General features: G+C 34.6%; 1 protein-coding gene across 2 annotated transcripts; it reads left to right on the top strand.

The window, feature by feature from the left end:
- Positions 1-934: 934 nt before the first annotated feature.
- On the top strand, positions 935-6,809 carry LOC148562964 (uncharacterized). 2 transcript variants are annotated; one of them, XM_088492125.1, is made up of 21 exons: positions 935-1,236; positions 1,972-2,247; positions 2,361-2,863; positions 2,936-3,159; positions 3,266-3,343; positions 3,431-3,496; positions 3,575-3,643; positions 3,719-3,793; positions 3,867-3,920; positions 4,077-4,163; positions 4,244-4,312; positions 4,394-4,459; positions 4,542-4,637; positions 4,761-4,826; positions 4,911-5,394; positions 5,482-5,568; positions 5,683-5,811; positions 5,902-6,036; positions 6,172-6,284; positions 6,355-6,448; positions 6,534-6,809. In XM_088492125.1, the coding sequence occupies exons 1-21, from the start codon at positions 1,050-1,052 to the stop codon at positions 6,705-6,707; spliced, it is 3,132 nt and encodes a 1,043-aa protein (XP_088348251.1). In that variant the 5' UTR covers positions 935-1,049; the 3' UTR covers positions 6,708-6,809. The 2 variants fall into 2 exon arrangements, with proteins under 2 accessions (XP_088348251.1, XP_088348252.1); XM_088492126.1 differs by lacking the exon at positions 4,244-4,312.
- Positions 6,810-20,733: the final 13,924 nt, after the last annotated feature.

Genomic DNA, 20,733 nt, shown 5'->3' with positions numbered 1-20,733 from the left:
CTTACCTACACTTGGGGTTGATGATGGCGGGAGACAGCGGCACTTAGGAGCTTTCTCGCCGGCGAGGGGGACTATGTGCTGGGGTAGGTGATAGACGGTTGGCTGCGGTGAAAAGGGATTTGGGTTAGGAGGGGGTATAATTAGGTCAAAGTAAAATTAAGTAAAACTGGTGGGTTTAGGGTAAAAATAAAATTGAATGGTTAGTAAACCTAAAATGTAACTTGTTGTTCACATTGTTCGCATCTCTCATTATTCACTTAACAAGATTTATAAAAAGATAATGACATTTTTCAGAAATGATCATATCTTTATACTCACCAACAATAAGAGAGTATCAAAAGAAAATATAGACATATTTCAAAAATTAATTTTTCTCTTTTAACTACAATTGGTATACTTCTAATACATTGGAATTTTGTCTTTATTACTACTGTGTATTAATAAACAGATTGCCTACACCAATTCTACCTTCTAAAAGTCCTTTTGAAATTCTATTTGAGTTAGTTATCATTGGGAAGTTAGTTAAGAGTTTAGAATCTGTTATGGAATCTGTTGATAGTTGGTTACTTATGAGTGGCCATCATTCACACTCATTGTGTATATAAGAGAGATAGCTACATATGTAATCACACACACTCAATAATATAGCAATTTCAACGTTACATTCACAATTCATACTCTTTTTCTCAGCGATTCATCTCTTTCAATACTTTTACAAATAATGTCCTAGAAGTTTTTTTTTTTTTTTTTTTTTTTTTTTTGGTTTAGTGATAACTCGAGAAAATCTTTTGGGTTTATTTGAATTACTTTTTATATATTTTTTATATTTATCTTATACTTAAATTATTTCTTTTAAAATTTAACAAAGATTGAATTCTAGATCTTTCGGTCATAGAAACTCTAATACTATACTACGATATTATTTTTTGGGCCCAGCTACACATACAAGTATCCAAGCTTCCAAGTTGGCCCAGCCCAAATCGAAGACACGCGCATAAGGAAGCATAACATGGCGCGTCAAAATCACGCGCTCAACACAAACGGTTCGTATGGCAGACTCTTCCACTTCCTCCACTTCTTCCACTTCTCAAAACGCTTCGAAACCAAGGAAACGCTCCCAATTTCGAGCAAAAATCAAAGTTCAAAAAATAGAAATCGTTGTTCGAAACCTCCATCAAAACAACATCAAACTCTACGTGAAGAATCTGAAGAGAAAACGAAGCAAATACACTCAACGTAAGTTCATCAAGAAAACCTCCCAATTTTAGTTTTCTTCTACGTCGTTCTTCTCTAGGGTTTACTGTGCTATTATTCTTGCTTCTTTGTCACACTGTTCTAAGTTCTACGTCATTCTTCTAAGTTTTACGTCGTTCTACATTCTTGTTCTAAGTTCTCTTGCTACTGTTGTTGATTTTTGGGGCTTTATTCCGTAGATTGGGGGTTGTATACTGTTTGAACTTGTAATGTGACTTGATATTGATGCATGTTTGAGTGATATCTCACTGATATATATGAATGTATCTGAATAATTTCAATGGGTGTATCTCACTGTTATCAATGGGTGTATCTGATTCTTACATATGGGTGTATCTTACTCTTATCAATGGGTGTATCTGACTCATATATGCGTGTATCTTACTGATATCTGAATTAATTTGATATTGAAGCATGTTTGAGTGATAACTGACTGATATATATGGATTTATATGAATAATATCTATGGGTGTATCTCCCTGTTAACAATGAGTGTATCGGATTCTTACATATGGGTGTATCTTACTGTTATTAGACCTTGTAATGTTGCTTGATATTGAAACATGTTTGACTGATATCTGACTGATATATATGAATGTATCTGAATAATTTCAATGGGTGTATCTCACTGTTATCAATGGGTGTATCTGATTCTTACATATGGGTGTATCTTACTGTTACTAATGGGAGTATATTTGTGTGTATTTTTTGTTTCAGACAAAATGGCAGCAAGAAACCAAACGAAAGACCTTAAGTGTGCCACACATCTCCTGAGTGATAAGTTCAGAAACATGGCTGAGGAGAAGAAGGCAATTGTCAGGGATCTCGGATTTGGTGGGTTGATGCACGTCCCACCTCTAAGGGTGGATCACCAACTCTTAAGGGAACTGGCAAACAACTTCAAACTTGGGGAGAACAAACTGAAGACAGGATATGGTTCTTTCCAAATAACACCAAAGACAATAGGTGATGCGCTTGGCATCAATGCAACAGGTAACTAGCTCAAAATTATAGGTGTATATTAAGTTCATGCTTGGGTGTATTTAAGGTTGATGCTTGGGTGTTTTTGAACCGATTTTGATACTTTGTTGTTTTCTTTTTTGTAGGAAATCTGTTTCCTGAGAAAGTTGAGTATAAGCAACTTTATAAGCAACTTTCTGATGATGACAAAATAATTTATAGAAGATTCCAGGGTAAGACCCTCAAAAGTCTTACCGATGAAATGATGGAAATCGGCGTTGGCAGCGAAGAGGAACGCCTGATGTTCAAGAGGATATTCATCCTCTACATACAGATGGCGTTCCTTTTGCCAACGACGATAAACAAAATATCGCCCGTGCACCTCGCCCCAATTTTTAAGATGGACGGCATATCAGAGAGAAACTGGGGGGCGCATGTTTTGACCTTCTTGATCAAAGGCATCACAGACTACCAGGATAAGAAGAAGAAGGCAATTGATGGCTGCCTCTTTGCCCTCATGATAATATACTTTCATCTTTCTGAAAACAAAGGCAAGAAGAGGGCCGAAAGACCACCAAAGCCTTGGATTGCCAACTGGACTAAGGAGAAGTTGGTGGAAAGAATGACTGCAGAAAAAGAAGAAACTTTGGTAAGTAAACATAATATGTTGCTTGTATTTTATTTACCTGAATGCTGCTAGCTAAAATATCTCATGTTTCAGGGGATTGTGAAGATGGCGGAGACAAGAGCAAGAGAAAAAATGAAAGAAAAAGAAAAAAAAGAAAAAACACAAGAAATCAAAAAAACAAAAAAAAGGAAGGCGAGTCCAACATCGTCTTCGGAGACAGAAACAGCTACTGACAGTGACACTACTACCTCTGAGTCTGAGAGTCAACAAGACTCGGAGGATTCAGCAAGAAAACACCCCATCAAAAAGGGGAAAAAGTAAGTACCATACTTGGGTGTAATTTCTTTTTCGAGTTGGGTGTATCTTGTTGATCACGTTGGGTGTATTTTATTATGTTCTAAATAATCACTGTTTGCCTTCCAGAATGGACTCCAGAAAAAGAAAGCAGAGGCAAGAGGAGCCAGATTCTGATTCAGAATCTGAATCTGAACAAAGTGATGAGTAATGTCCTGAAATTATTACTCCTTTCTTTTGGCTTCATTATAAAGATTTCGTGTATTAACTGAAGTGTCTGTTATTAACTTATAGGAGTGAAGAATCATCACCTGCAGAGAAGGAGAAGGAAAAGAAAAAAACAAAAACAACACCAAAAAAGTAAGCACTTCTTTGCATAATATTCTGTGATAAAATTAATTTTTTATTTCTGATTGGTACTCTTTTTTTTCCACCCAGAACACAACCAAAAAAGAAAAAAGTTCTCGTGGAGGATTCACCTCCTAAAGAAGACCAATACTTTGACGGGTACAGTACCTCGTAAGCTATATTACCGTCTATCGTCGTAATTATTTTTGTTAACATCTTCCTTTATGAATGTAGTGAGACATATGAAATATCAAGTGATGAACTGGATGAATGGCTAGGGCAAAACGTTGATAAATCTGCTGCAGAGGGGTATGTCTTGATGGGCTGTCTATTTCATATTTTTTTGTGTTTTGCATGCTAATAATTGTTTCTTGTTTTGCAGGGAGAACCAACCTGACCTGCGATCGACAGAAGGTCGCTATGTGTCGTCTGAAACGTAAGAAGCTTTATTATTTAATAAAATCTTGTTATCATGAATTGGGTGTGTCTTGTGGTACCATTTGGGTGTATTGAGTGGATCAAGTTGGGTGTATGTTGTCTAATAAGTTGGAATATTAACTTTGTTGTGTTGCTTGGATCAAATCTGTCTTAGAATACCGGCTGTGAACTTGGGAACTGATGCTCCTTCCTCTCAAGGAAACACAGAACAGAGTAGTGTAAACCAGCCGTCACAGAGCATGTAATTTCTCTTTCAAATCACCGTTACTTTTGTTCTTCTATTACCCTTCTACTTCTAATTCTGTATATATTTTTTTTTAGAAAAAAAAGCCCTTTATTATTTTATTCAAGAAAAAAAAGGCAGGAAAAAAAAGCAAAAACTGCAAGTATGTAAGTTCTCAAAAAAACAAAGCCTGTCTTATTTTTGAATTGTTCGGGTGTATTTCTTGAATTTCTTTGGGTGTATTTTAGGTTGAGTCCGTCTGATTCGAATATGATGGTTGTGAGGGAACAGACACCGTCCGAAGCGCTTGCAATGTGAGTTTTACAATAATATTCAACCTTATAACCTTATTATTTTCAAAGGCGTTGTTAACCTTTCATTTTTCTTCTTGTTTAGAGTCCCGATTCAGGTTTTTGTGCCGGCATCCCAAACAACCACAGAGACAGATTTTGAACCAACCCCTATGCTACAGATTGAAGGGACTACAGAAACGTAAGAAATAGTATTGAGTGTATATTTGTTTGGAGTTTGGGTGTATATTAGCTAACAGTTTGGGTGTATATTGTTCCTGATTAGTTTCTTTTACGCCGTGATTAATTTTTTGTAACTGTGCAGCACTCCTGAAACCCCCAAACAACTTCAAGAGACCACACCCACGGTTCCCCCAGCTCCAACTAAAGTGTAAGTTCATCAGACTAAAATCAATCTTTGCTTATCATCTGTATATTCTTATTCTTATTCTTATTCTTATACATGATGACGCAGTCATCCAGACGCAGAAGACGCTGCTGCCCTGTTGATGATGGCACGGACAGCTTCCTATGTTCCGAAAACAGATCCAGGGGTGCCATCATTCAGCCTTGGATTGACTGATTCAAGCCAGGAGGGGGCGTCAACGCAGGAGACAGAAATGGAAAAATCTCCAGAAGCTGCGAATTTGATAGAACAATTGGACAGTTTGGTCCAAAGAATAGCAAGCAGCGCGACGAAGGGAAAAAACACAAGTCCACAAATTCAGAGGGAGACTGGGGGAGAAAGTTCTGCAAAGTTTGAAACTCCTCGGGGATTATATCAGATTACGGATGATATGAAACAAAAGTGCTACATCTGGGGGACGAGACTGAAGGAAGATGCAGATGGCAATACTAACGAGTATGAGGAGATGTGCACTCTGATTGGCCAAGGAGAATACATTTTGATGAGAATGCACCTTGCTTCCCTCCAGGCAAAAAGTGATATAGAATCTCAGGTAATATTAGAATAAGATTACTGTTTTTACACCAAAGTCAATTACAATGCTTATTAATGTAAAATTGATTTCGGCATATATTTCTAGATTGTATCTGCCGTCTGCCTCATCCTCAACAACAAAAATGAAAAGAGATTTCAAGAACAAATATACTGTCTCCCCCCCGATATTGTGGTAAGTCTTACTTCTACGATCTTCGGGTGTATTTTCTGTATTGATTTGGGTGTATTTGTCACGTTCCATTGGGTGTAAGTTTAGTGTTTCATTTCTCGTTTCCCATTCTTGCAGTGCATGGCGCTTTCGGATCACCCAAACGGGGAATTCGTATCACCAAAAACGAAAAAGGAATTCAGGGTGGAAGCCTACCCGAGTTTCATTCCCTTCATAGATAGAAAAAAATTGACTTCGCACCCATATGTAAGTTTTCGTTTGCTAAATTTGTTACTACGCTTATTTACTTATTTGCAAAATAAAATAACACACTGTTCATGTGTGGGAATCCTTCAGATTTTTGCCCCTGTCTGCTACGCCGGGCATTGGTGGTTATGGCTGATAAATACAAGAAAGCGGAAATGTCAAATACTTGACCCGCTACACAAAATAGCTCCCACTGATGAGAGAAAGACCATTAATAAATTCACTGTAAGTTGCCTCTGTCTTCTTTACTTTAATAGATAGGTCTATTTCGTTAGTTGTGATGGGTGTATATTGTCCATTCAGTTGGGTGTATCTTGTCCATTCATTCGGGTGTATTACTGATTTGTTTTCGTATTTAAGGGATACGTATTTTCAAGATTGATAACATATGCCGGCGGGAAACCTCTTCAGAAAGGGGAGAGGGAGAAGGAAATTAAATCACCATATGTTAAAATATCAGGCCAAAAAACAAGGTATAAATTTGTGAGTCTGAACATTAAACTTTTGTAAATGAGATTTGTAATTTATATTCTTTGTTTTCAGCTATGACTGCGCTGTGTACGTTATGAAATGGATGGAGATAATTGAGCCAGAAAACATCAAAAAGGGGAAGTATCAATGGGATAATTGGCCACAGGTAACTGTCTTTAAAACCATATAACTCTGTATTACTTTACTGAATTAATATTGCTGTTTAAACAGAATATACTTTTTTATTGTAGGAGGAGGTGGACCACTATAGAGTGGAATACGCATCCCGTATACTATTCAGTGAGATGAATACACAGAGAGATCAGGCAATTAGAGAGAGTAGTGCTATAAGGCTGTCGAAGCCATCCTCTATATTATTAAGTCCATTTTGTCAGATTAATTCTACTGATATAGAAAGTGGGTAGTTTGTAAATTGAACAAATGATGTAAATATTTGCCATTTATCAACAACTTCTATTCCATGTATATTTTTTCCCATTTATCAACAACTTCTATTCCATGTTAAATTATCTGTGCTGGTAAACTGTCTGTGATGTATTCAAAAGCTGTATTACAGGTGGTAAAATATGAAGGAAAAAATCAAGGCATATATAAACACAAACTATAAACTGCTACACCCAACGCAAGTCTAATAATACACCCAAGGTTGTATAAAAATATACACCCAAACTGTCTGCACCGTATTCAAAATGTATGAATTACATGTACTAAAATATGAAGAAAAAAATCAAATCAAATATAAACCCATAACCTGAGAATTTTTACAGCTTTTGTTTTATATATATCTATATATGTGTCTATATCTAAATTGTGAATTAACGAAAATACACCCAAAATAACGGTGCTTTTACACCCATATTCTGAAAAACTATACACCCAACCAGTTATCCCCTGCTGCTGGTACCCTGAACTGATAACTCATAACGTGTCCTTGATATTGGCTGCAATTTGAATGCGCCGCTGATGCAGCATCAAACAGGTTTATCTGAAATATAACACACACACATTACCTAAACTATTAACGAGAAAAATAAACTCAATCGCCACAAATTTAAAGAACATTACTTTTACCTCGCTTAAAACTTTCGTCTTCTTCTTCTTTGTGGCATTTGCGATCTGTTTCTCCAGCTTTGAACCTAGCCTGTTTTTTGGACGTCCTCTTGTTCGAATCCTTGGCGGGCTTTGAAGCTCGTTAACGGATTCCAAGTTGGCGTCTTCGTGGGATAAAGAAGATGTCCCCTTCCTTTTGGCTTTTAATGCTTCCATCTCGGCCATGACGTTATCGTACGCGCGGTGCAGAATTGCAGTCAGCTCCTCCGATTCGGAGGCAAATTCGCATATATTTTGCGAACGAAAAACCAATTGGTCGAACCTCTTGCTTCTTGGCTCCATTAGTGGCTCGTCGTGGCTGCTCTTGATGTGTGTGTGTCGCCTCTTTACCTTCTTGCTCCATCGTTCCAGTATGTATCTCGGTGACACTTGGCTTACTTGTTCGAAGCTTAACACGCTTAGTGCGTGACGGCACAGTATCCCTCTCGACTCGAATAATAAGCAATGGCATTTTACCTCGGCTGCAACCGAGTCGTAAGTAACCACGAACTTGTTGAATATTGAGCTGGAAACTTGTTCTCCGACTTCGTATACTGAATAGCCTAGAGCGGAATTCTTCAGTCTGGTGATGCAATTCGCCTTTCCTCTGAATTGCGCTTGGACTTCCCTAAACTTTGCGTGAGTGTATGCATCTTGAAACTGAGCTTCAATGCAGGATTTCGTTGCACACGGTATGACCGTATGAAAATCTGCAGCATCTGATTCTCTCTCTGCTTGCTCCCTGCTTCCGAGGCAATTATCGTATTGTTTGACGAACTGAATAAGCGAGCTGTTCCGGGTGATATACTTGTTAAAAAATGAATGCATGCTCTCGCTCCTTTGTGTGCTTCTCATCCCTGCCCAGAAATGGTGATCCAGATAGATAGGAACCCATATGTGACGGTCTTCGTACAGATCTGCATAATACACCCAAAGACAGTCTATAAATACACCCGAGAAAATATGTAACTTACACCTCTGATGCAGATTTTAAAAAGACATTACCTGAAAGCCACTTGTTGTCCCCAAGACCAAAATTCAGCAGAAAATCGTTCCAATTCCTATCGAATGAGTCTTTGCTTTGAGAGTTCCAAACAACTTGGCTCATTTCTTGTTCGATATCGGCATGTCCCTTGTACCCGTTTAATTTGCTTGGAATCTTCTTCATGATGTGCCAAATGCACCAGCGGTGAACTGTTGTTGGCATACAGGCCTCTAAAGCCCTTTTCATGGATGCGCACTGATCGGTGAGAAACCCTTTCGGAGCGTTTCCTCCCATGCAACGAATCCAGCTTTGAAATAACCATTTGAATGATTCAATTTCTTCGTTCTTCATCAAAGAGCATCCGAGAAGTGTTGATTGACCGTGGTGATTCACCCCGACAAAAGAACCACAGACCAAATTATACCTGAAACAAATTACCATGGTCCAGAATGCAAAATCATTAGCTACACCCTAACAAATGCTTCGCATACACCCAATGAAACAGCCAATATACACCTCTACTGCGGATTCGTAAAAATAAATTAATTTGGCATCATAAACAGGGACAGTTTGTTACCTGTTTGTGTTGTAGGTGGTGTCGAATGAAATGACGTCTCCGAAATACTCAAAGGCGGCTCTGCTTCTTGCATCGGCCCAAAAAGCCAGCTTAATCGATTGATCCTCTTCGAGTTGGAGCTCAAAAAAGAAATTCGGATTCTTCTCTTTCATTCTTAACAAATATTTCCCGAATTCCTTTGCATCTTCTTGTTCGGAAACATTCCGCACTTCCCTGGTAATGTAATTCCTCACGTCCTTTTCGATAAAATTTAACTCGCGGTGACCCCCGGCAGCCGCAACAAATGATTGGTAGGTTTTGCTTGGTCTGATACCGGCCTCCTCGTTATTCTCTATCGTACGACGAATGGACATGCTTAGTTCCCTGTGCTGTTTGAGCATCTCTGCTTTGCTTGGACAGCAGGGGTGTGAATGATCCAGCACAACCTTTGAAATGATCCAAGCACCGACATCCTTCAATGTGTGTATATAAATTCTTGCAGGACAGTTTAGACCGGCTGTCGGATTGGTCTTCTCGGCCGGAGATATTTTAGATTTCCATTTTCCCTCTCTGCTACATGTAATCAGTTGGTTCTTAATCTCGTTTCCCTTCCTATTTGTGCACCGAACTCTTGTAGAGAAACCTGCAGCCTTGGCGTAGTTCCTGTAAAATTTTCCAGCATCTTCAAGGGTAGTAAAGGTCATTCCAACCTTTGGAACAAGCTCGTCATCAACAACTGAGACAGGCTGCAAAAGACACCGTGTCAGAACTGTAAATACACCCATAGATATGATTCAAATACACCCAATCATGTCTAATACGATACACCCTAACCGCAACAACTCAACTACAGAATGACTTTTAAAGCAATAAACTGTAAATACACAGCATGCAGATATAATACAGTTCTAAAAACACACCTAATCATGTCTGTTATAATACAGCTGAACAACAACAAGTAAATTAAAATAACAAAAAACCAGTAAAGTGTAGATACACCCACACTTCTAGCTAAAGTACACCCAAACAAGAATTGATCTACACCCGAGCGTCTGCTACAAATTCCAAGTAATTAATCACAACTAATACATTGAATCGACAGATTCACGTAAACGTGTTACTTTCACAGTAATGTTCAGCAATTTTTCAACTACACAATGCTATACAAATTACTGAAAGAAATTTCATACTAATCCTATGTAAATCAAACCTCAGGGACTTCGTTAGATTCTGACTCATAATCCACTTCGCCTGCATTCAGATGACAATCTGAGGTTGTATGATCCATTATCTTCAAAACGAGATCAAACTTTGATTTCGAAAAACAACAAATCAAAAATAGAAAACGAAGATGGAGTTGCAGAGAGAGACAAAGGTAACCTAAACGAAGAAGATGCTAGTGAGAAAAGGAGAAGAAAAGAACAATGGAGAAGAAGGAGGGTAAACGCGGGAGAAGAAGAAGAACGAAATCTCAAAATAACGAAAACGAAAAGGGAAAGAAATATTTTAAATCTGGTAGTTAGATATACGCGCGATATTATATAGCGCGTGTAATCAACGTACCTGAAGCAGCGCGTATTTTGATCTTATTGTTTAATGAACTTGTATGGCATACAAGCCATTAGGGCTTGTATGCAGAGCTTTTCCGTTATTTTTTTTAAAAAAGTAAGTTGATAGAAAAATACATAAATAATTATAAAAGTGAGCTCAAAATACTAGTTGATTCTGTTTTTATGGCGAGTTAGCAGATCAACGGACTAATCCGTTTAACTCTTTTAAAAAATATATAATAAAATTAATAAAAAATAAAAAAATAAATATAAATAAAAAATAATAAAATTATAATACAATTTTTTTAATATTTTTTTAAATTTTTAACTTCAATAAAATTGTTAAAAATAATATTCGTCAATAAAATTATCTTTATTTTAAAAAATAAGTCACATAATTTAAGTATATATATAAAAGTGTAAAATAAAATAAATAAAATTAATAATTAAAAATAGAATAAAAAATAAAAAATATTTAAAAATTATATAATTATTAAATTTTATAATATTAATTATTTTTTTATTTAATAATTTTTTTTTGGGCAAAACCTACATATTTAGTAGTGTGGATTTGGCGAATTTTTTTTATTTGGTGGATTTTAAATTTTAATTCGCTTCGTTCTTTTTGACGAATTCGACGTGTGGGATCCATTTAGACACCACTAATTTATATGTACTAGCTAAGCTAGATCCAAAATTGAAAAAATGCACTCGATGATAACTTCAACGTGCATGTTAAACACTTCATTGGACTATGTAGCTAACGATCTACATACATATGAATCTCTCTACCTAGGTTTGTGCAGAATTCACATAGGAACATGCAAATGCACATATACATAGAACATTATAAACTATATATAAAGTATAAACGATTAAATCAAGACATTGACCACCGTATGTTCAGTTAATTAATTTAATATGTTGTATACTGTATAAATAATTATTGCTATGATGAACGTACATCAATGTCTCTCTGCCCATAGTATACTTCTAATTAAGAATTTATCTATTTTGTATTTTAAAAATATATATTAAAATTATAAATTAAGTTTTTTTATTAAAATATAAAAAAATTAAAATTTTAATATATTTATTTTATATTTATTAGATAAAAAATTTAAAATTTTTTATTAATAATAAATTTATCAAGTATTTTTAAAATAATATTAACTAATTTTTTTATATAATTATTTATTTAATTTATATATTTAAATAATTTTAAATAATATATTTAAAAGTTAATTACTTTTAATAATATAATAATACATAATAATATATATAAAATTTTTTACACTATTAGGACATAAAAATTAAATTTTTATTTAAATTGCGGTCCACCACCACAACAATATCAGACTATAACTGTATCTTGATACGATGCTAAAATTACATAATTAGAGAGAGCGACATAATTATATAGTAGACTATAAGTCTGCATCGAATTGCCTCAGATCATATCATAAACAGACTATAATGACCGCAATTTAAAATGTATTAGGAGCATTTTGTCTTGGGAAAATGTATTAGCAAAATATATGCGTGGTGCTAATTTCATCCCATCTTATCAAATCCAATCATGGCCTAAACACCAAAGATTTTTAAGTGCTTAGAGTTGACATTTTCCATAGTAATGCTATCCATTTGTCGCAAATTTAGGTCATCCACGTGTTATTATATATTGATATTAGATCCCAAATTGATATCCTCAAATTTGACTTGTTTTTCCAAGAAGGCTAGCCATGTATATATGTATACTTGAATATATATTATTTCTGTTAAAAAATATTTGATAATAAAAAAAATTTAGCTAAAAATAATTAAAATTTGTTTTATTTAATATTTATTAATTATTATATTAATTAATAAATATTAAATAAAATAAATTTTAACTATTTTTTTTATCTTTTTAATATCACTCATTTCTATTAAAATATTGGTAGAAATTTTAATCAAAATGTGACTTTAGCATGTTGTCTAACATTTTAAATTGTTCATGATCCTTTAGTGGGAAAGAAAAGTGGAGTTTCTTTTAGGGATGCAACAAAGCTATAATATTCTTATATTTCTTAAATCATCACTTAATTAATCACAATACATTAAAGTTAATATTATGAATTGAATACATTTGGAGGAGGAGATCGAACATATCAGATTGTCCACTTTGACAAGTTGTTCATATATAGTATAATTGTTTGATACCTGAACCTTTATATAAAATTTATGATATACATATATGGTTTTCTATAGTATTTTTCAACAGAATAGATTAAAAATTATTCCATCGTAAAACTGAATTTTATTTATTTAAAGATTTATCGTTAATTAATAGATTGTTATATAAATAATTATCAGTGTTTAAGTTAATATATAAAATAATTTTAATTTATTTTAGCAATACCGCCTAACTTATCTCCTCCAATTTAATCACTACAACACAACCAGTATTTTGTGGCGGTTCTGGGGCTATATTGCGGCGGACGCTGGAAGATAGGCTGCGGCCCGCGGGTAAACGGTTAGTGACGGTTCTAGCTAACCACTGGAATAACCGATGCATAACAAAAATGGTGTCGCTAACCGCCGCTAAATGGCAGGGAATTGAAAATGGCGTTCATTTTGCGGGGTTGAAAACCGCCGCTAAATGCCGGTGAACATACAATATGCTTATTATGTAGCGGTTAGAAACCGCCGTCAAATTCAGGATTTCCAATAAAATTCTAGCTTTTTTATTATTTTGCCTCTTTTAAAATAGTATGTTTATTCAACTTTAATTTATTAGTTACCGATTAATTTAAAAAATTTCCAACCAAATAAAACAACTAAATAATATAACAAACCAAATTATATATATGCAAACATAACTTATATAATGAGATTGTCATAAGTGCATGATTCAATATAAAGTAAAATTTCATAATTTGAAGAAAATAAACATAAACCACTAAACCAACTTAAATTTAATAGTGGCTAATAACATTGATTGAAAGTCACTATTTTTGTTGCGGGTCATGGTTGCCAGATGAAGATGGCCTTGCGCGCGACGAGGTTGGTGTACTACCCAAATCATTCAGCGCTGCAGCAACGTCAGCTGGCAAATTGCCTCCTTGTTGTTGGATAATATATCCCAAAACCTTCTCTATCGACTGTTTCTTCGCCTGCTCTTCTTCTATCTTAGCAGTCAATTTTGCAATCCTCCTCTCATACTTTTGATTTGGCTCACCAAAACCCAACGGTTGTCCAGCAGCGTTACCAAATACTTGGGTGGGACATGGTCCAGCACCTAAGGCACGAACTCGTCATGGGTGCTCCTTTCCAAGAACTTGTGCTAACGAATCATTTTGTGAAAGGTGCTTAGAGGATTCATCCTGCCTCTCAACATTCGCAATTGCTTCCTACAAATATACAAGAAATTCGAAAGGCATGATTTAAAATTAGCACGATATATACAGTAATCTAAGTTTAAAAATTTCAGACATTACTTACACTAACAAGTCGGGATGGATATACTAGCCATCTTTTTTCTTATGAGTGACGATAAACAACTTTTCTCTACCTACGGGCCTTCCTTGTTCTTTCTCCTATATCATTGATACCGACACAATTATATAAATAACAACACCATATTCAGGAAGATTAATCAAAATCTCAATGTAAATAACTACTTATTACCACTTCGTCTTTTTTCTTGCCAATGTTTTGGAGCCCCAGTATGTGTGTAAAGTTGCTTGCTCCGATTTAAAGCGTTTTGTTTATACTTTTTCTATGAACAAATAATAGAACAAATATAAATGAGTGATGGGATGTTGAAGATAAAATCTAAGGGGTATAATAGGTATACACATGTATGTTTTTGTGGAAATAATAAAAAATACCAAAGCTTACCTTTGTTTCTTCCTTCTGGTGATATTCAAGGAACCATTTCCATTCATTTTCTTCTATTCCTGACGGGCGATACTCAAGATTTTTCTCAAAAGTCCTTGTTTCTTTGTAACACTTATGATACAAGTTGTGTCTTGTATCCTTCCAGTTCTTTCCTATCCTTTGCATAATTTCGCGCTTTATTTTTCCTCCGATATCGTTCTCATAGTGAAAGACCCGCTGCAATTAGTTTCCATTGTCATTAACTAAAACCAACTAACAAGCATAATACTGATAATTTGAAGAATATCCACAACCATTACAAGCTACTTTAAATTGAAAAAAGTATAACACTCAAATCCAATACAAGAAGTCGTAGTTACGTATAATATAGATATGTTGACATAAACATGTGAAAAAAAAATATGGAAACTTAACCAGCAATTTAATTTACCCATCCAAAAGTTTTTACACAAAAAAAAAATTTGAATACTAAATTTGCTTAATATGTTAAAACTTAAAGATGTACCTTAATCATGTCGTATGCATGTTCCTTCTTGAATTTGTTCACATGCTTCCAACTCTCTTCACATATGGAAAAGTTTGAATAATCGGCGCCCAAACTCCCTAAGAAACCACTGAATAGTCCAGATGCCTGACCAAGTGGTTGCACCTCACCTATGCACTCCCTATGCACCTCACCTCCGTGACTAGTTTATTTCTTCGTGCTTTAATTATTTCTTTATCTTATAAAATTGTTTTGGTTTCACATGATGAATTTGTTTTTTTTTTTTCATATTTTTGAAGACCTTAATTTTCACACCAATAGACAGTTATATGGATCTTCAACCAGGTAAGTAAACATTTAGCTGCGTCTCATGTATGTATTATTTGATACCCTGTTTTATATAAATAATACATAACATTATAATTGTTTGGAATTTAGCTTGAAACTTAAAAGATGAAAACTTTGACCTCGTATAACACCAATAATTATTGAATGTATTAATTTTGTATCTAAAAATTTCATCTAAAAAATTAATAAAACTTAAAATAATATTAAATTCAATTGTTGCCAAAAGTTAATTATGAAAACTGTTATAGTCTATTATAGTAATTTTTTTTCTTTAACATGTAAGACTTCAACTAGGTCAAATGACCAAAACTCAAATTCTATTATAATAAATTTGGCATAAAACATTACCAATTGAATGAATGTTGAGAGTATGAGATACACATATATGACTTTATGACTTTATTATAAATTAGGGCAACCAAATTAGCTAAGAAAAATGTTTGAAGAAGCATTATTGAAAACAGCATGATATTAGCACCGTATTTCTAAAATCAAACCTTGTTCACAACAGCAGACTCACAAATGGTCAAATCTGATTTTCATAAATATTTCAAAAGAAGTCATAGAAATTAAAACACATCAATCGCATAGTAAATTCTCCATCTTCAAAAATAATTTCACCAACAGCCATCAAACAACACAAAACCCAAAAACTATAATGCCACTAACCTTCAACGGGGAACATGACAGCGCAGAGACGACGACGATCGGCGATACGGCGGCGAGCGGCGATACGGCGGCGACCGGGCGAAACGGTGGAGAGTGGCGAGACGACGGCGAGCGACAAGATCAACACTAGACTATGCCGACCAACTCGATGCCCCAGACAGATGACAACCACGAACGGCGGCCGTGACAACGTTGAAGCAATCGGGTTTGGGGGGGAGGGTTTGGTTTTTCAACTCTGGAAAAGGGAGGTTTTGTGGGTGACGAGACCAAATTTGAATCAAATGCACGAAAGGAAGGGATTTTGGGGGAAGGGGACGTGCTGGGGTTTTGGGTTTTATTTTTTTTATTATTTTATTAGTAAGTGTATTTATTGTGTTGTGGGCCATATTTTTATTATATTTTCATTTCTTTAAGCGGTACTATATTTTTTAAGTTATATAGTAATAATTAAATCTTTACCCAACAAATTAATTGGAATAGACGTTATATATAATGGTAGAGATGAATAATAATTGTTTTATATTATTTATCATATGTTAAATTATATTTAAAAATGGTATAGAATTAGAAAATATATAATTTTATATAATAAAATAATACTTGAAAAATTCAAATGATACCATTTTAGATCTTGTATTCTAAATTAGGTAATGGCGGATTGTAAAATAATATTTATTGATTTGAAATTATAGTTTTTTCTAAAATAAAAATAGATATATTATGTTTTGAATTTAATTACTATAATTTGAAATATGAATAGAATAGTTTTAATAATACGTTAATTTTAAAAGATGTATGTATTTATGGATAAAAAAGTTAAATTTATTATTTTGGAAATACTGTTATTGGTCTATTTCATTTATTAAAAATTTATTTATTATTTTTTGATAATAACAAATTAATGGTTGCTATTGTCCATTGTGAAGTTTAAGAATTTGAGTTAGCCATTTTTTTTAGAATTTGAAGTGGAGTTCGTCGGGAGTTAGGCGAACTCTATAAAAATTATAAAATTCGTCGGCGGTGTGCCGTACTTGCTCTAAATATAGAAAAAAATCGCATTTAGAAAATTAAAGTTAAAAAATGGGGTTTTGGAAAATAATTATTTTTTTATTTTATTTTTAAAAAAATCCTAAAAAAAAGCTAATATGACCGAATAATTGATTAATTAAAATGAATATTAAGTTCAACTATATTAAAATAAAATGCAATACAAATATGAGGAAATAAAAAAGTACAGCCAAAAATATTAACAAAAATTTAAATAAATTAGTCCTAATAAAATTACCTTAATTGACAAATACTTAATAATTTTATTAAGTTAAAACCAAGTCAATTAGTGCGAGTCCAAATAATACCTATATCAAACATTTATCATATGCAGTTTTTAAACAAATGAAACATATAAATTAAAATCCTAAAAATCTTTTATAATCGTCAGTTGTTTTAGGAATTTTATTATGTCGTCCCTAAATAAGTACCATTAATTTCTCTACAAGGTAATATAAGATATTTTAATCAAGGTGCATGAATAGTGGGACATTTAAAATATATTGGAGTTTAATTTAATTATTAATTAATAATACTTAACCTAAAATAAAAATACATACGACCAAGTATTATGACATGTAAAAAACAATTTATGTAAAACAAATAGAATTAACAAAATATTTAATATAAACATTAGGTACACATTTAAATATTTAACGTACATCGACAGAATTTTAAATAATAACAACGTTAAAAACATAAAAAAAATTTCATAAGACTATTGGTTGTTGTATTTTTTTAAATATTATTTGTCACATTTATTCCCATTAAAATAGTAGTAAGTGAAGGAAAGACATTTTAAATATTGTGTAAAACCTATGTAAATTTCATAATGACTGCAATTCGCTAAACTTAATTAAAGCAATAAACTAAATTGGGATCATTCTGATGGATGAAAATTTTTACAAGTTTTTTCTCATAATTCGTATATCACTATTAATTAGTTCGATATATTTTGATAATATATTAGATATTGATAAAAGCTGGATTTCAAAGTCACGGAATAGTGTGGAATATAGGTAAGGATTGAACAGTTATTTAGACTTTGCATTTGCGAATGCATCCTCTGATGGCATGATAAAGTGTCCATGTCCTAAATGTGAGTTTCAACTTATGCAAACAAGAAAGGATGCATACGACCATCTGTTGTTACGACTATTTTCCCCTGGATATACTATTTGGCTGCATCATGGTGAGAAGCCGGTTGAAGAGAGATCTGGATTGGGACGAGTAAATGAAAATCTGATATCCCAAGTGAATCAAATGCACCAAATGGTCAACGAGGCATTCAATTTCACGCTTCAACATGGGAGTGAAGACACAACAACAATCGAACATGCCGAAGATGATGAAGACGTGTTGCTGTACTTATATGAAGGTCCAAGTCACACGACGTGGGATTTTAACGATCTACTGTTCGATGAAGAGCAGAAGTTATATCCCGTATGCTCAAAGTACTCCAAATTATCATTCTTAGTGAAGTTTTATCATATTAAGTGTATATGCGGTGTGAGTGACAAGGCAATAACCATGATTCTTGACTTACTACGGGATGCATTCGAACAACCAAAACTTCCAAAGACAGTACATGAATCCAGAAAGACAATAAGAAAGTTAGGTATTGAATACACCAAGATAGATGCTTGTCCAAATGATTGTCTGTTGTATCGAGGTGATGCTGAAAACTTGACCAGGTGCAAGCGTTGTGGGTCTTCAAGATGGAACCATAAGACTAAAAAGGGCTCTATTGCTAGGCTCAACGTACCTGTGAAGAGAAATAGAAAACCTATAGCAGCCAAGACTCTTCGTTACTTTCCTCTCATACCACGACTGCAATGGTTATTCATGTGCAGCAAGACATCAATTGACATGTTGTGGCATAAAGAGGCGCGTAATAACGATGGTTTGTTTAGGCATCCAAGGGAGGTTGAAGCATGAAAAAAGTTTGATGCAAAGTATAATAACTTTTCAAAAGATTCACGCAATGTTCGCCTAGCCTTGGCAAGCGTTGGATTTAATCCTTTTGGGAATATGAGCACAAAGTATTCTATCTGGCCTGTGATTCTTATTTCGTATAATCTTCTGCCCTGCCTTTGCATGAAACAGACATCTTTTATTCTATCCACACTTAGTCCTGGGCCAAAAATGCCAGCTAACGACATAGACGTTTACTTGCAGCCTTTGGTAGATGAGTTGAAGCAATTATGGGATGGCGTTGAAACATATGATGTCAAAGAGGGAAACATTTTCAAGATGTGTGCGGCACTAATGTGGAATATTAGCGACTTTTCAGGATTGGGAAACCTATTTGGTTGGAATACACACAGTGGGTTAGCTTGTCCTAGTGTAACTTGGATGCTAAGCCTCATCGGCTGAAAGACAGTCAAAAATGGTGTTTCATGGGCCATCGCCGCTTTTTAAATCAGGGACACAAATACAGACTAGACCGTAATAGATTTGACGAGCAAGTCGAAGGTAGAGATCCACCGAAGAAGTTATCCGGAACAGATGTATTGAGGCAACAGTCTAATGTGCACGTTTCATTTGGGAAGATTTCAAATGTGACATCCAAAAAAAAGACGCAATGGTTAGGATGCGGATGAAGATGACTCTCATTGGAAAAAGAAGAGTGTTTTCTTTTACCTCCTATACTGGAAGGATCAGATGTTGCGTGATAACCTTGATGTGATGCATGTAGAGAAAAATGTCTGTGACAATGGGGTATTCACTATCTTCAACGATAGCGGCAAATCAAAAGACAATCTTAAAGCTCGCAGAGATTTACAATGCATGGGCATAAGGCCTAAATTGTGGCCGGACGAAGGTGGTAAATATCCTTCTGCTGTATTTGCGATTTCAAATTCACAGAGGGATGTATTTCTGAAGACTCTGCAGAATATGGTCTTTCCAGATGGTTACTCTAGCAATGTTGTTCGTTGTGTTGATTTACGACAGCGTAAGTTGTCTGAGTTGAAAAATCATGACTGTCATATTCTAATGGAACAATTACTTCCGATTTTGGTGAAGAATGCACTTCCGAGTCCAGTGTCCAATGTGATTGTAAATTTGTCATCATTTTTTCGAGAATTTTATGGGAAATCCATAAACCCTATGCAGCTTGCTGACTTTCAGAATCATGTTGTGCAAACCTATGTTAGATGGAAATGATTTTCCCTCCATCCTTCTTTACTGTTATGGTTCACATCACGGTGCATCTCGTTGATGAGGTAACTCTTGGTGGACCAGTACATTATCGGTGGATGTATTCAATAGAAAGGTTAGCTTGCTGATAAACCCCTTTAATACAATCAGTTGAATTAAGGTTTAATTATTCTGCAGGTCCCTATAGTTTCACCGAATTTTCAATTAGGTCCCTATACTTTTTTTCTTTTCAATTGGGTCCCTGTACCTTATTTTTTTTCAATTAAGTCCCTTTAACGTTTGACGTTAAAAAAAACGTTAGTGAGTTGTGGAATGACTTATTTACCCCTGTCTTCTCCCTATAAACACTCTTGTTGCAGTATCTGAGGTTTCTCTTCTTCTCCCTTTTCCATTTTCAGTTTTCATATTCTCCAACTTTATGGCTCATAGTCAAGGAACCTCGTTCATTCTCTCTTCGGAAAGCTGTGTTTCCAGGAGCTCGTACTCGAAGGAAAGAAGACATCTGTGTTTCTGTGGAGAGGCAGTAACCATCCGCCGTTTCTCAGCCGTTTCTAACCATGGTAGGAGGTATGTTACTTGTGGGAAGATACCAAAATGCAACTTTTTTGAGTGGATTGATGATTTTGATTGGATTGAGGTTGATGACGGTGCAAAGAAT

Source organism: Arachis ipaensis, chromosome B6, assembly GCF_059453495.1.
Source record: "Arachis ipaensis isolate K30076 ecotype BB chromosome B6, ASM5945349v1, whole genome shotgun sequence".
In the NCBI taxonomy this organism is placed as follows: domain Eukaryota; kingdom Viridiplantae; phylum Streptophyta; class Magnoliopsida; order Fabales; family Fabaceae; genus Arachis; species Arachis ipaensis.
Note: the sequence above shows the minus strand (reverse complement) of the source record. Positions and strands in the feature narration are given on the sequence as shown.